The sequence below is a fragment of the Monoraphidium neglectum genome (genome assembly GCF_000611645.1).
Source record: "Monoraphidium neglectum strain SAG 48.87 unplaced genomic scaffold scaffold00364, whole genome shotgun sequence".
NCBI lineage: Eukaryota > Viridiplantae > Chlorophyta > Chlorophyceae > Sphaeropleales > Selenastraceae > Monoraphidium > Monoraphidium neglectum.
In genome coordinates, this window is record NW_014013264.1 from 3,978 (window position 1) to 16,975 (window position 12,998).

At 64.0% G+C, this 12,998-nt stretch overlaps 4 protein-coding genes across 4 annotated transcripts in view; 2 read left to right on the top strand and 2 right to left on the bottom strand.

The window, feature by feature from the left end:
- The window catches only part of MNEG_3015 (hypothetical protein), a gene marked incomplete at both ends in the record, with an annotated part of 2,632 nt that extends 2,231 nt beyond the window's left edge, over positions 1-401 (top strand). Inside the window, 2 exons of the mRNA XM_014048502.1 lie at positions 32-151; positions 285-401. Coding sequence (XP_013903956.1) covers positions 32-151; positions 285-401 — 237 coding nt within the window. The remainder of the gene's footprint in view (positions 1-31; positions 152-284) is intronic.
- A 2,730-nt stretch (positions 402-3,131) lies between these two features.
- On the bottom strand, positions 3,132-6,082 carry MNEG_3016 (Peflin; the record flags this gene model as incomplete). The annotated part of the gene is made up of 6 exons (XM_014048503.1): positions 3,132-3,209; positions 3,520-3,650; positions 3,983-4,088; positions 4,316-4,367; positions 4,694-4,793; positions 6,022-6,082. The coding sequence occupies 6 exons, from the start codon at positions 6,080-6,082 to the stop codon at positions 3,132-3,134; spliced, it is 528 nt and encodes a 175-aa protein (XP_013903957.1).
- Positions 6,083-6,706: 624 nt separating this feature from the next.
- MNEG_3017 (putative plastid-lipid-associated protein 8, chloroplastic) lies at positions 6,707-8,888 on the bottom strand (the record flags this gene model as incomplete). The annotated part of the gene is made up of 6 exons (XM_014048504.1): positions 6,707-7,005; positions 7,311-7,427; positions 7,838-7,982; positions 8,229-8,272; positions 8,436-8,554; positions 8,788-8,888. 6 exons carry the CDS (start codon positions 8,886-8,888, stop codon positions 6,707-6,709), a joined length of 825 nt encoding a protein of 274 aa, XP_013903958.1.
- Positions 8,889-9,916: 1,028 nt separating this feature from the next.
- Positions 9,917-12,757, top strand: MNEG_3018 (hypothetical protein; the record flags this gene model as incomplete). The annotated part of the gene is made up of 1 exon (XM_014048505.1): positions 9,917-12,757. The coding sequence occupies one exon, from the start codon at positions 9,917-9,919 to the stop codon at positions 12,755-12,757; it is 2,841 nt and encodes a 946-aa protein (XP_013903959.1).
- Positions 12,758-12,998: the final 241 nt, after the last annotated feature.

A 12,998-nucleotide genomic window follows, 5' to 3' on the forward strand; every position in this document is an offset into this window, starting at 1 on the left:
CCCCGCCTCACCCATTTACACATCTTTTCAGGCGCCCGTCAAGCCGCCGCGCGCCGCCTCTTCCTGGGACTACTCGCCGTTGCCCCTGGCCTTCAGCCCCAGCCTGGCGCTGGCCGAGGACGCGACCACCGCCGAGTGCGCCGAGCCAGTGGTGAGCCCCCGCGTGGGGTGCGTGTCCCTGCGCACGGCCACCCTTTGTCGCTCCTGTTCAGGCCCGCTACCGCGTCGTCGTCCCAGTTGCTGACTTGACCCTGCTGCATTCGCGCCACTTGAACCCCGTGCAGGTGGCCAGGAAGGCGCGGAAGGTCACCTGCACCGAGGGCCCCGCGTACAACACGCGCAGCATCAGCCGCCGCGGCAGCGCCATCGCCTACCGCACGCGCGCCCGCAGCATCTGGTGAGGGCCCCGGCTGGTGACCCCCGCTGACTACGCCCAGTACCATGAGGTAGGTGAGCAAGGTGAGTGGGCACGGTAAGTCCTACTTCCTTATCACTGTCCTACTTCCTTTCCACTTAATGCCATGCTAACGACCGCTCGCCCACTAAGTCAACTCCGCCCGTTGAAGCCGCGCCGCCAACGCCGCGCACACACGAGATAAGTGCTGTTTTGCAACCAATGCTCGAACCAAGGTGAGCGAGATGGTCGGGTGCGTCCTGGGCGCCGCGCGCGACTGCGGGGACGCCACCAGCTTCAGGTCTTGCTCAGTCGTATTGTTGCGGTCCGCGCTCATCCTGCGCCGCCTTTCCCCCACCCAACCAATAGGCGTGCTGACAACTGAACGCCTTCGGAGACAACTCTGCTCCCGCCTGAGTACTATCAAGCCTGCTCAACGTGAGGTGGTGCCAAAACCCTCCAGATGAGTGATGCTAGCTGGTCATGCGTGTGATGGGTTGGGTTGGGATCCGGGGGAGGCTCGCGGTCTGCGTTGGATTTCCACGGCTGAAATGGAGGGGTTAGTGCGATTGGGCTGCAGGGCTGGCGCCGCGCTGTTGCAATGTTGGTTGGTTTGACCCTCACCCTGCCGACGCCGCCCCTTACCCTGCCAGGTGTTCAAAAAAGCACGCCGCAGCCAGGGAGAAGCAGCACATTCAATCCAGGCCTTTGTTGGTGAGTAAGACCTTCAAGTACTCATTAGGGGTTTGTTGGCCTCATCATGTGCAACAGGCCACCTCCTGCAGCTCATGTGACGGAGGCGACACAATGGCACGGTTTGGCCACAGACCTAAAACAACTCATCTGCATCTATAGCTGTTGGCAGGGTTTAAACGTGGATCTCAATAACACACAAGTGTCATGCAAAAATTTGGCAAAGCTTGTGTCAGATTTGCATGTGCTGTCCAGGTTGGAGGGTTGCCTGTGATTTTCATGTGGTACCCATCTGGTGCACCCACCCCCCTCCCCTGGCCCCGCCAAACCCCAGCCTCTCAAGACAAGAGTACCTTGATGTCAAGGGCTACGATCCTCACGACTTGAGTAGAAAAGTGCGCATTGGGGCAGGCCAGCGCGTTTGGCAGGCTGGGTGTGCTAGGTCCCTGCCGCTGCTGCGAGCTGCTGCTGCTGTACCCACGCTCACTCCGCCCTGAACCCCACCCTACCAGGGGCGCGGCCTGGCACCGCCAAATCAAGGAGCACAATCAAGACCCAGATTTCAGCTGCTGGAAGACTGCCCATGCTCTCCATGAAAGTGCACGTTGTGGGCTGCTGGTCGTGCGGCGTTATCCTTTTGCTTCGCTCCACTGTGGTTTGCCTTGGTTACATTTCGCAATCTTGTACCTGCGCAGCCCTCTTTCTGATGCTTTGGGTAGTGCTTTGCAGCAGCGCCAGGATCTGTCTCACTGGTCAGATGTCATGATGTGGCCGGCTCTTCCCTAGCGTGCCCAGCTTTGAATACAATTGTGCAACGCATTTATGGTCCAAGCCACAACTTGCATCACCCATCCTTTCTGCCTGTCCGAGCTTTGCTCCTTGCGTGTTTTTGTGGCAGGCGCCTGTGCACCACTCAAATGCAGACGGGCCCTTTGCTGCTGTCGCTGCTGACCCACCATGAAGCCGCCAGCTCTCATGTCTCGGTATTGCATACTGCGTGCAAAGCCCTGACAAGCTTCTTCCTGCTTATATGCTGAACATGGCAATGTATATACATTGCCGCTATTTCTGTTCACGCTGCGAGTCTTGCATCACATCTCGTTCCCTGGTTGCCTCATGTGGTGTCACGTTGCAGAGCTCTGAACATTTTGTCAGTAATGTCATGCGGCTTGTAGTCACTGGAAATATCAGGATTGGTTTCAAACCACCGTACCATCCTTGCTTCGCGCCTGTGCAAGAACCCTCGTGGCCTCCCCCACATGCGTGCTTGCCTCGCATCCCCTGCCCCACACGCCCTCCACCCCCCGCCCCATTACACCAACCACACACCCGGATTTACATCGCGTGAGTCCCCGGCCCCCGGTTGTGCAACCCGAAAACTGTTTGTGCTAAGGACTTACGTAATTTACACTGCTGATGATCATTACATGATCACCGTACTACAGATGGCGCATGCTTGCATGCTCTCTGCTGGGCTTGAGGACCAGTTTGATGTGTGAGACAAATTGTTTGAACGACTGGGGTGGTTGTAGAACCACTGCAGTGCCAGCAGCGGCACGCAGAGAGGAGGGTAATCACGTGATGGTTGGCATCGCGCAAACAGCGTACGAGCCACAAGCGGGCATGATCATTCCTTATTCACAACTAAACATTGATCAACCTCGAGAGCATTGGAGGTATGGGGTTGGGCCACCCAAGAGTCAGCCCTTGAAATCACAAGCAATTGTAACCCCCCAAGAAACACTATGCAGTTTTGCACTAAACAATGAGGCGCCGGCGTGGCAGCCTCCCTAGTTCGGGACGAGGGTGTTGAGCTTCAAAGCAGTTCTTGTCTGATAGGCATCAAGCGAACTCCAAAGCCCTGCTTCTGGCAGCCCTAGCGGGAAAACAATCCTTGTTAGAAAGGCATCACGCCGACTCATCACGCCGACTCAAGAACCCTGCTCTTGGCAGCACTGGTGCGAGACCGGCCTGGATCGGCGGCCCAGCTGTGAGTACATGCGTAGCGCACAAGCGCCACAAGACCTTTTTGCACGCAGTGATTTCAAATGCAGTGTGCGCATGCAAACAGGAACTGGTCAAATGACAGCGACACGGTGCCGCTGCGATCAGAGTCAAAGGCCTGCAATTTTTGGGTGGGAGGAGTTGGTTGGGGCGGGTTTCAAAGCATGCAAAAGGTGACAGGGAGGCACCTGGCGTGTCATGGACATAGGGTGCCGTTCACACGCCACGCTTTACGGTCCGCATCTTGCGCCCAACAGACGCGCCCCTCCCCCTCTTCTTGCATCACACGCAGCTCCAGAGCCGGATACGATCCATCCCTCCAGGCCCCCCTCCACCAGTGCACCCAACCCTGCGCCGGCCTCCAAGGCGGCATTGCCCGCTGCAATCGCCCCCGTTTCCCCCTCTCCTCTCACTTCCTCTCTTCTCACGTTGAACGTGGCGGTCGAGCTGCGCAGGAAAAGAGTGAGCGCCAGGAACTCCGTCAGGCCCAGGGCGCCGCTGCGGGTGGGGTCAAAGCGCGAAAACACCGCCTGCAGCGCCGTCTGGTCAAGCTGGTAGCCTGGCAGTTGCCAACACGCGCGTTGGGAGTTTGAGGGGCAGGGAGTGTGTGCTCAATGTGAAGAATAGAAATGCAGCGGTGGGGAGTGTGCGAGTCGGCAGGGTAAAAGGTGCCAGTGTGGTGCCAGCGTGAGGGGTCGTATCGGCCGGCGGCGCACTTATGGAGGCTCAGTCGTACCAACACCTAAAAAGACGGGAGATACTCAGCAAGGGCGCCAGCGCAGCACCACTCGCTTCGCCCCGACCATTCAACACTCCAAGCGGCTAATGTGAGGAGACGGCCCCCCTCTCGCCCGTTGAGCTGCCAGCGAGCGCCCTGGTGTGAGCTCTCACCCGCATGGTTGAGCGCATCGCCAATCTCGTTCACGGTGAGGCTGTTGCTGTGGTCGCGGTCAAAGTAGTCAAATGACGCCTGCACGTTGGTCAGGAACTCGTGGAGCTGGTCCAGATTGCGGGCGTGTACGATAGGTCGATAAATTGGAATACAGTTCCAAATGGGCTGTTCAATACACTGGACACATTGAAAGACATGCACAGGGCGAACTGCCCAACTCGTTGGATCACCAAGTCATACAGAACAGCACCAGAGGCCTGCAGGCGCGCCGGTCTGTGTGACGTGGGCGCGATGATGCCAGCGGAAACAGCATGGCCATTGCGACCCCTGACCTTTGAAAACTCCTCGAACGAGATGGCACCCCTGTTGGCCTTGTCATGAATCCTGGGGAGCGGAGGGCGAGCGCGGGAATGATGTCGAGGGCGGCGATTGGCAGGTGACAAGGCCGCAGCTTGCGCCGTGGAATCCGGCATCACTGCTCAGCGTCAGCACAGGTGCTGCGGGTACGCAGCTGTGACGCAGCAGCCGTCAGCAAGACGGCCTCGCTTTTGCTGCTGCCCAACGCCTGCCAGCCCAGCAGCTGTTGCCGCGAGGGCGGGGCGGCAGCTCCGCATAGCGCGTCTTCGTGGCGCCCGTCCCGCCGCGCCCGTCCCGCCGCGCGTAGCGCGCCTGTCCCGCCGCGCTGCGCGCGATCCTGGCAGGTGGCCCACCGTATTATGTGGGCCACCGTGGCCAAACTGAAGTTGAGGCCGCCCAGTGACAGCGCCTGCTGCAGCTCCGGCGCCCCCAGCACGCCGTTCTTATCAGTGTCTGCCGGCGTTTGCGGCGCCGTGGTGTTGGCAATGATGCAGGCCGGGGTTTGCTTGCGTGAGATCGAACGTTAGCGAACAGCTGGCAGGCAGGATGGTCGGCACACTCCCGGGCCGTGGCGTCTCCCGCGCAGCGGCTGCGCGAGGCGTCACTGGTGCCGTCCAGCCGCCACACAGCCGCCCTTTCCTGCAAGCAGCGGCTGCAAGCGGAGCCCACCTATAGCAAGGAACCACTGTAGTGAATGCCCCGGAGATCCAGGTATGCGCGGCCGATCAGGGCGGTCAGGATGCGGCGATCGTCAGCCGGACCGGCCTGCACGTGGCAGCTGCCCGCTGCCTTCCACGCGCCAGCTCGACCCCTTGTGTGAGCTTGCGCGCCAGCTGTTCCAGTCTGCACCCCTATGACATGCATGCAGGCCAACTCACAAGCATCTAGTATCCTTAACCTGCCTGCCGTAGCTGCTCCCGGCTTGGTCGCGTCCCCACAAGCGGCGGCATGTGGGCCAGTGTGCTGCACTGGACGGCACTTGCCGTAAGAACTGGGCGCTGTGCACAGATCCAAGCGAGTAAAGATACTGGCCAAGTAGCTTTTGCAATGTTTTGAACGAATTGCGACGCTCGGCAGTGCGCAGAACGCTGCAGGAGCTGCACAAGCTCGAGGGACGTGATCACAGCTTGACAGCAGCTGACGTTTGAATGTGACAATTAAAATTGCTTTTGTTTGCGGCTGCGCTCGGATTCTCGGTGGCTCATCGTGCCGGCCACCCGGTTTCCGAGCAGCTCGCACAGGCAGCTTCGCCTGTCAGCGTACAAGGTCAAGTCACCAAAGCTGCTGCCAGGCACTGATCATGTCGTATGGTTGAGCATTTGACATGCACAGCAGAGATAGCCATCCAAGTAAGGTGGTTGCTGATGATGTTGACAAGTGCTTGACCAGCAGGCCGCCCATTGCCCTTCTGCGGCACTTGTGCGATTGACCGGTGGAGGACCAAAGGTCGATTCTGGGCTGGCAGCTGTGCCACTGCATGGGAGGGTGAGGTGCAGCGCCTTCGCTCATGCGCATCGCGCAGGGCGGCGGGATCAACAACAGCCTCGGCAACCAGGCCTCGTCGTCGCAAGTGCAGCAGGGCATGCCCAGGGGGGGCGAACCCCCTGCGCAGGGGGTTCGCCCCCACGAGGCTCTGTGGACACCAGCATGAATGGCCCTGCACTGATGGCCAGGCACTCACAATGCATGCTGGCATGCAGATGATGCTGCAGGTTGCCCCCCATCATGGGGGCACCCTTCATGATGAACGGTCTGATATCCATGCAACGAGGTGGCCGAGCCGTGCTGCAGCTTGCATGCCTGCACATCAAAACCCTTGACAGTACCGTCCACATCTGCGCTTGATGACTGCGTGTTCAGAGGGTTCATCTTCTCACTCTGTGAAAGCCAGAGCCACCTCTAAGAGCGGTCCAACCGCTTCGGGAAGTTCCTGTCCCGCTGCTGGCTGAGGTGCCATGCTCGATACCCACGGAGGCAACATCCTGGCTTACACGATGTTCTGCGAATTGCTCAACAGCCACTTAATTGTTAGTCCACCCAGGCTTGGGTGACAGCGTTTGTTGACCCAGGAAACAAAGCGACGCTCGTGCTTTGGATGATTGGAGGATGCTGCAGACATTGTGGGCTTTGATGCGGAACGTCAAAGCGAGATGAACGACAACCCCTCCTGCAGGGCCCTGACGGAGTCAGGCGCGCGAATCAAATCAGGAGCAAGTTTGAAAAGGTGGTTGAACAGGTGGAGATGAAAGACGACGCAACCACCCCAACTGTTTGGCACGGCAAATGCACAGTAAGAGCATGCAAGGTTTGATTTGTTGGCGCAGAATGAGTCAAACTGGCAACACATTGAGGGAATCCATTCGCGCTCAAGCCGCCGCCTGCTTGCCGCCTGCCGCCGCCGTCTGCTGCCCCTCTGTCTGCTGCTGCTGCCGCTGCTGCTGCTGCCGCCGCTCCTGGACCTCTTCGTCGTCCTCTATCACCCCTCCTTGCCTGGCCACGAGCGCGATGCCGGCGGTCACCAGCCACAGCGCAGCGCCGCCGAGCTGCAGCGGCAGGGAGCCCGTGCGGAAGAGAGTCCAGCCGCTCCAGGCCATGGCGCCCAGGACGGCAGCCAGGACTGCCAGTCCAGCCGGCGTGGTGCGCTCAAGTCCGACCCGGTCCATTGCTGAGCGGGTGAGGATGTTGGGGTGCACTCAGAGCGGGAAGGTCAATCTTTGACAGAAATTGTGGGTATTGTGTATCTTACAGGAGGTTGGTGAAGGGAAAAGTGGAGGTCAGTACTCGGAGGAGAAGGGAGGAATGGGGCAGAGGTCAAGCACTGAGGCTCAAGCACGGAGCTGTGGCGAATGCAAGAGCACCTCAGCGCCCGTCTGCAAAACGAGGGACCCCGGCTGAAGGCACGCTCAAGCCGGGGACACATGCTGATGCTGCTACCGCGCGAGCGCACGGGCGTGAGCGCGCGCGGCGCACCAGCTGCGTCCGCCGCTGCGCTGCGCTCGAACACGAAGAGGGACCCTCTGCTGCCCTTGCCCAGCCGCACGCGGTCGTCCAGGAAGGTGGTGGCCAGCTGCACACTAGAGGGCGGGCCTGGGGCCAGGGGCGGGGGCGGGGGCGAGGGGTTGGCCAGTGGGGTTGGTGAGAAAGAGCGATGAAGTAGTAGGGGTCGCGTACAGGAGGGAGGAATCGGCCTGCCCACAGCACGCAATACGCAAGAAAGCCGCCGGGACTGGTGGCGATCACAAACAACGCGCACAGAAGTTGGTGACGAGGGCTGTTGGGCTGGTTGTTGTCAATCAGGGCTTCCGCCGGCTGCCCCCACCCCATATGCAGGACAAGAACTAAATCGGTGCACCATGCCGTGGGGCCGGCGAGACCATTGGCCGCACAAAGCCCACCCCACCACACACTCTTTCCCCCGTCCTGCCCTCCCGCCGGCGCGACCACCCCGTATCACCCCACGTCCCGTGCAGCTGGCCGCCACAGCAGCGTGCACCCACCGATTCGAAGGGTCAGCGCGCCGCCAAACGAGAGCACAGGTGGCTCGAAAAACACCTTAACAGTGTCGCCGCCGTCACCCACGGGCTCTACGCGGCCGCGCAGGCCCACGTAACCGGGCAGCAGGCCAAACAGGCGGAAGGCGACCTGTCAGCAGGGCGGCACGGGGCCAGCGTGACGCGATTGTGGTCAACAATGTCGAGGCCAACGGAGGCAGGGCGGAAAGCAGAGTGCATGGGTAAAAGCAGGAGGGGGTGGGGTCCATGGAGGCGTGGCCGGGCAGGTGACCTCGTTGGCAAGCAGAGTGCCCTGAACAGCCACCAGCGTGCTCGACAGACCCAGGGTTTGCTGTAGCAATACATTGCAGCGTCCGATTCGTGCTCCGCCAACTACCTTGTTGGTTGCAATGTCGGGCTGCAGCACAGACTGGAAGACGCCTGCGGGCCAAAGCGGAGCAGGAGCGAGCTAGGCGCACTGCAGCAAGTGTTGGGAGTGCCGCACGGGCCGCGGCGGCTGCAGAGCGTGCCTCCAGGTTTGTACAGCCTCGCTCCTGCCGGCTTGGTAAGGTCCCGCCGCCCGCGCGCGCATGTATGTGCACACCCGTTGTCTGGAAGAGGGCGCGCCCGATCCGCCCCCGGAACCGCCCGCCCGCCGGCTGGCCGCGCTGCTGCGCCTCTGTTGAGCGCGCGACGCTGGTGTAGCGGACCTCGTAATTGCCCCTGGTGCGGTTGCAATTGAGCGAACCAAGAACTTTCGTAATTGGTCGGCCTCCTCGTTCCAGCAAGCAGCACAAGTGTCGCGATCGCCTTCTGCACACGAGCTGCTTCGGCCGGAGCCAGCCTGCGCGCTGACTCCTCTACCGCCCCACACATGCGCGTCTGCTGCCTCTCCTGTCATCGGCACGTCTGCCGAAGCCCCTGCCTGCCCGGCCGCCGCGCCGCGGGCCCCTCACCAGAGCAGCGGGTTGTCCAGCGGCCGCGGCTGCTGCTGCGTCCCGACCGCTTCCAGGGCGTCCAGGGCCGAGTCGACGCGGGACCGCACCTCCTTGGTCATGGTCAGGCCGCCATCTTATGGGAGTGGGGTGTGTGAGGGGTTGAGGGGGATGCGGTGGAGGGTTGGGATGTGGGGAGGGAGGGGAAAGGGTTCCGGAGGTTTGCGTGTTGAGAGGAGTTGTTGCACACCTTTTCAACGCAGGTTTGACTGCTGGTTTTGCGCCCAGGCACATTTGGTGTGACCACACACCTGAGTCGCGGACGTCGTCCAACACGCGCTGCACCAGTGCAGCGGTGCAATCAGCATGCGCAGCAGTAGTGCCTGGCGCGGGCGTGCCGCTCGTGGCAGGCTCTGCATCCGTTGCACTGGACAGACGCAACGCCACGAGCCTTCTGCGGGGCGACGCGCCATGCAGCAGCGAGCCTCGCTCTCTGACATGCACGGTGGCACCGGGGTGGGAACATCTCGACAACATGTTTCGGATCTGATGACAAAGAAAACGGGCAGGCGAAACAGCGCGCGCGAACTTTTGAAGAATTGCAGTGAATATAACTCCCAGCGCTTTGTAGACCAGGATTTCGGGGGCCGCCCGTCTGCAGGCCGCGGGGCGTGGCTGCCAGCTCCATGATTCGCCGCTTTCAAGTCTTATTGTGAATCAATATTATAGCCACCTAACACACAGACTGAGTGCAGCAGTTGTACTAGCTCCGCGCCCGGGGTAGACGCCGGGCCTGTGGCCGCTGTACTTGAACAAAAGGCGCTAATACAGACGCAAAAAGTAATCGCGACGGAGTAGGGGGTCGCCCCTTGGCGATGGTGAGCGTGTCCACGAATGAAGTAGATATGGAGGCCACCCTCCGCATCAGCTCGTGTCTACCCCCACAGTGCATTGTAAAGACCGCCTTACAAAGGCATCCTCACTTCTCATTACGCAGGCCAGGAGCGACGGATGGCCGGCGGCGCTGTCAGCGATGCGCCCGCTTCTCCTGCTCGTGCTGCTCTGTGGAGCGGCCGGCGCGGCCGCGGCAGCCAGCAGCACCGCGACCGCGAGCGCCAGCACGCAGACCGAGCTCTTGGTGCCCCCAGAGATGGTGCCGCTCCCAAAGGTGGCCGCCGCGGCCGCGCAGGCACGCAGCAGCGAGTCGCCGCTGCAGCAGCTGCTGGAAGAGGCGACCGGGGGCGATGGCGCGGCGCTCCACAGCGTCGGGATGACCCTTCAGGCCCTGAGCAACCTTCTGCTCTCCAAGAGTAGCGGGGCGCGTTTCGACGAGGACGCGGCGGCCGAGGCGACGGTGGCTGCGGCTGCGGAGGACGCCGAGCGCTCAGAAGAGACCGCGGCAGAGGAGGAGCCCGGAGATGCGTCGCAGGCCGCCGCGACAGCTGCGGCTGCATCTACCGCAGGGATGCAGGAGCCTGCAACCACGAGCCTTGCGGCGGGGACTGCTGTGAAGCTGGAGTCAGCGCAGATGCCCCTGCCCCAAGCGTCGTCGCTCCCCCTGGCGGCGGCGCACCCACGCGTTGCCTCCCCGGCGCCCTTTGCGTATCAGCCCACCAGCGTCACCCCCGAGACAATCGCCGCGCTCATCTCCCTCGCCGGCCCCGCGCCGCCGCCGCCGCTCCCCGCGGCCGCGGCCGTGGGGCCCGCGACGCCGGCGGCGCCTGCCTCCCCCCAATCCGACGTACTGCGCTGGTTCCTGCAGAGCGTCCGGATTTCGGGGGACACGCTCTTCAAGCTGCGCATGGACGCCGCCGTCGAGCGGCTGCTGCACGACTCCATCAAGGCGAGCATATCCGACGAGTCCGACGTCAGCCCGGATCATGTTGAGGTCATCGCCGCGGCCAACGTGACGCTCCCGCTCGCCTTCCGCGGCGTCGACTGGCGGGGCGCGGGGGCGGCGGCCGCGCTGAGGGCGGCGATGGCGCGGCTGGCGGGGGGGTTTTCGGAGCAGCACATACACGTGTCGCTGGTCGGCGCGGCTGGCGCAGGGGCGGCCGCGGGCGCCGCCGCGGCCCAGCAGCAGCAGCAGCAGCCGGCGGCACAGCCGCTCGCGCGCCGCTTGCTGCAGCAGCAGCCCGCAGACGCAGCGGCCGCAGCCGCGGCGGCCGCAGCGAAGGCAGAGGCGGCGGTCCGCGAGCTCGCCGCCGCGCCGGTCCCGGCCCTGGCCATGTCGCAGGCGCACTCGCCGGCCCCCGAGCAGTGGGTCACCGTCACGTTTGCGGACATGAGCATTTCAAACGCCACGTTCTTACTTGACGCCCTCGGCGCCAAGTGCGGCGCCAATGGGTCCCTCTCCGCCCACAAGCCGGTGCAGTGCGCCCCCGCGCTGCAGCAGGGCCTGTCCGCCGCCGGCGCCGTGCCCGACGCGGCCGCGTATGGCGTGCGCCTGCGCGACAAGCCGGCCTCGACGATCACCCTGACGCTCGGGCTGGGGATGACGGCGGATGACATCAGCGGCGGCGCAGAGGCCAAGGCGACGTCCTGGCTGGCGCGGGGCGAGCTGGCCTCGTTTTTTAAACGGCTGAACCTGACGGCAACGCCCCTGCAGGGGCTTGCGGGGCTGCTGCCGGCGCTGGGGAACCTGACCGTCGGCAGCAGCGGCGGCGGCGGCATCACCGTCACGATCGACGCGCCATCCGCGCCCCCGCCCGGCTGGGCGGCGCCGCCGGCGCCGCCGGGCGCAGGCGGCGCCGCGACCGCGGCCAAGGCGGGGTACGTGGCCGGGATATCTGTGGCGTGCGGCATAGGGCTGGCGGCGCTTGCGGGCGTTGGCTACGTCCTGGTGGCGCGACACCGCGATCGGCGACGCGCGGAGGGCGACAAAGCGGGGGAGGTCGTCGGTGGCGACGGCGGCGGCGGTAGTGGCGGCAGCGCCGGCGGCCGCGGCACGTCCACGGGCGGCTTGGGCGGGCGGCGGCAGCGGCGGCAGCAGCGGCAGCAGCGGCCGCGGGTGTACAACCAGCAGAAAGACCTCACCGCGCAGCTGACGCAGGCGCGGGTGCTGCAGGCGCGCGCGCGGCAGCAGGAGGCCGAGGAGGAGCAGCGGCAGGAGGCGGCGGCGGCGCGTGGCGGCCCGCGGCAGATCCAGCAGTCCCAGCCGCGCCAGCAGCCGCGGGGCGCGCAGGTTGTCAGTCATGGGGATGGGGCAGCAGCTGGGGTGGCGGCCGGTGGCGCAGGCCACTCGCGGCGCCGCAGCAGCGGCGGCGGCAGCAGCAGCACGCACCATTTGGAGCGGGGCGACAGTGTGATGTCCGCGGCGAGGTTTGAATTGGACGAGGAGGCGGCAAACGCAGATGGCAGCAACGCCAGCAGCACCAGCAATCCAAGCAGCGGCAGCAGCGGCTGCAGCGCCAACCCCCGCTCTGCCCCCGCCAGCTCCCGGCGGCACCCGCCTGCGGCAGCGGGAGGTGCCGGCGCCGGCGCCGGCGCACCCAGGACGCGGTCGCTGCCGCTGAGCGCGCCGCCGTCCGGCGTAGAGGAGGCCGCGTTGGTCACGCGTAGAGGCGCGCCGCGCGCGCCGGCTCTGGAGGCAGGGCCCTCTGGCAGCATGCAGCTTGCGAGCGGGCGGCAGAGTAGCAGCAGCGGGGGCGACGCGCCTGGGCGCAGGCCCTGGCCGAACAGCAGCCTGGACAGCGGGACCTCAGGCAGTGAGCAGCCGCGGAAGCCGGCGGCCGCGCGCTCCGGGCCGTCTTCGCCGACAGGCTCGGCGCCGTCGACGCCTTGTGCCGACATCACCATACGCGCGTCGCTGACGGGCGGGCTGTGCGACAAACCGTTCTTGCGGCCAGTCTGGGGCCGGGGAGGCGTGGACGAGGTCGAGGAGGAGCCGCCGGCATGGGATGTGTCGGAGCCGCTGCCCGCGCGGCCGGTCACTGGGCGGCTGCCAACGCCGTTCGCAGCCTGCGGCCCCTCCTTTTCGGACGGCGAGTGAGGCCAGGCGGCGCACTGTATGACACATCGACTGGCTGCGGGAAGTTTATGGAAGAACAGCCGTGCAGCAGCACACCGCGGCGCACACACAGGCGCGCGCGCACACACTCAGCAAAGAAACCAAAGCCCATCTGACACACCCATTAAACCACATTTTGATATTGTCAATCATTGGCCGTGCGCCCCGTCCTGCTCCGCTTGGCGCCGCTCTGGTGGCGTCGCCCGGAACCATTCCCCCGACG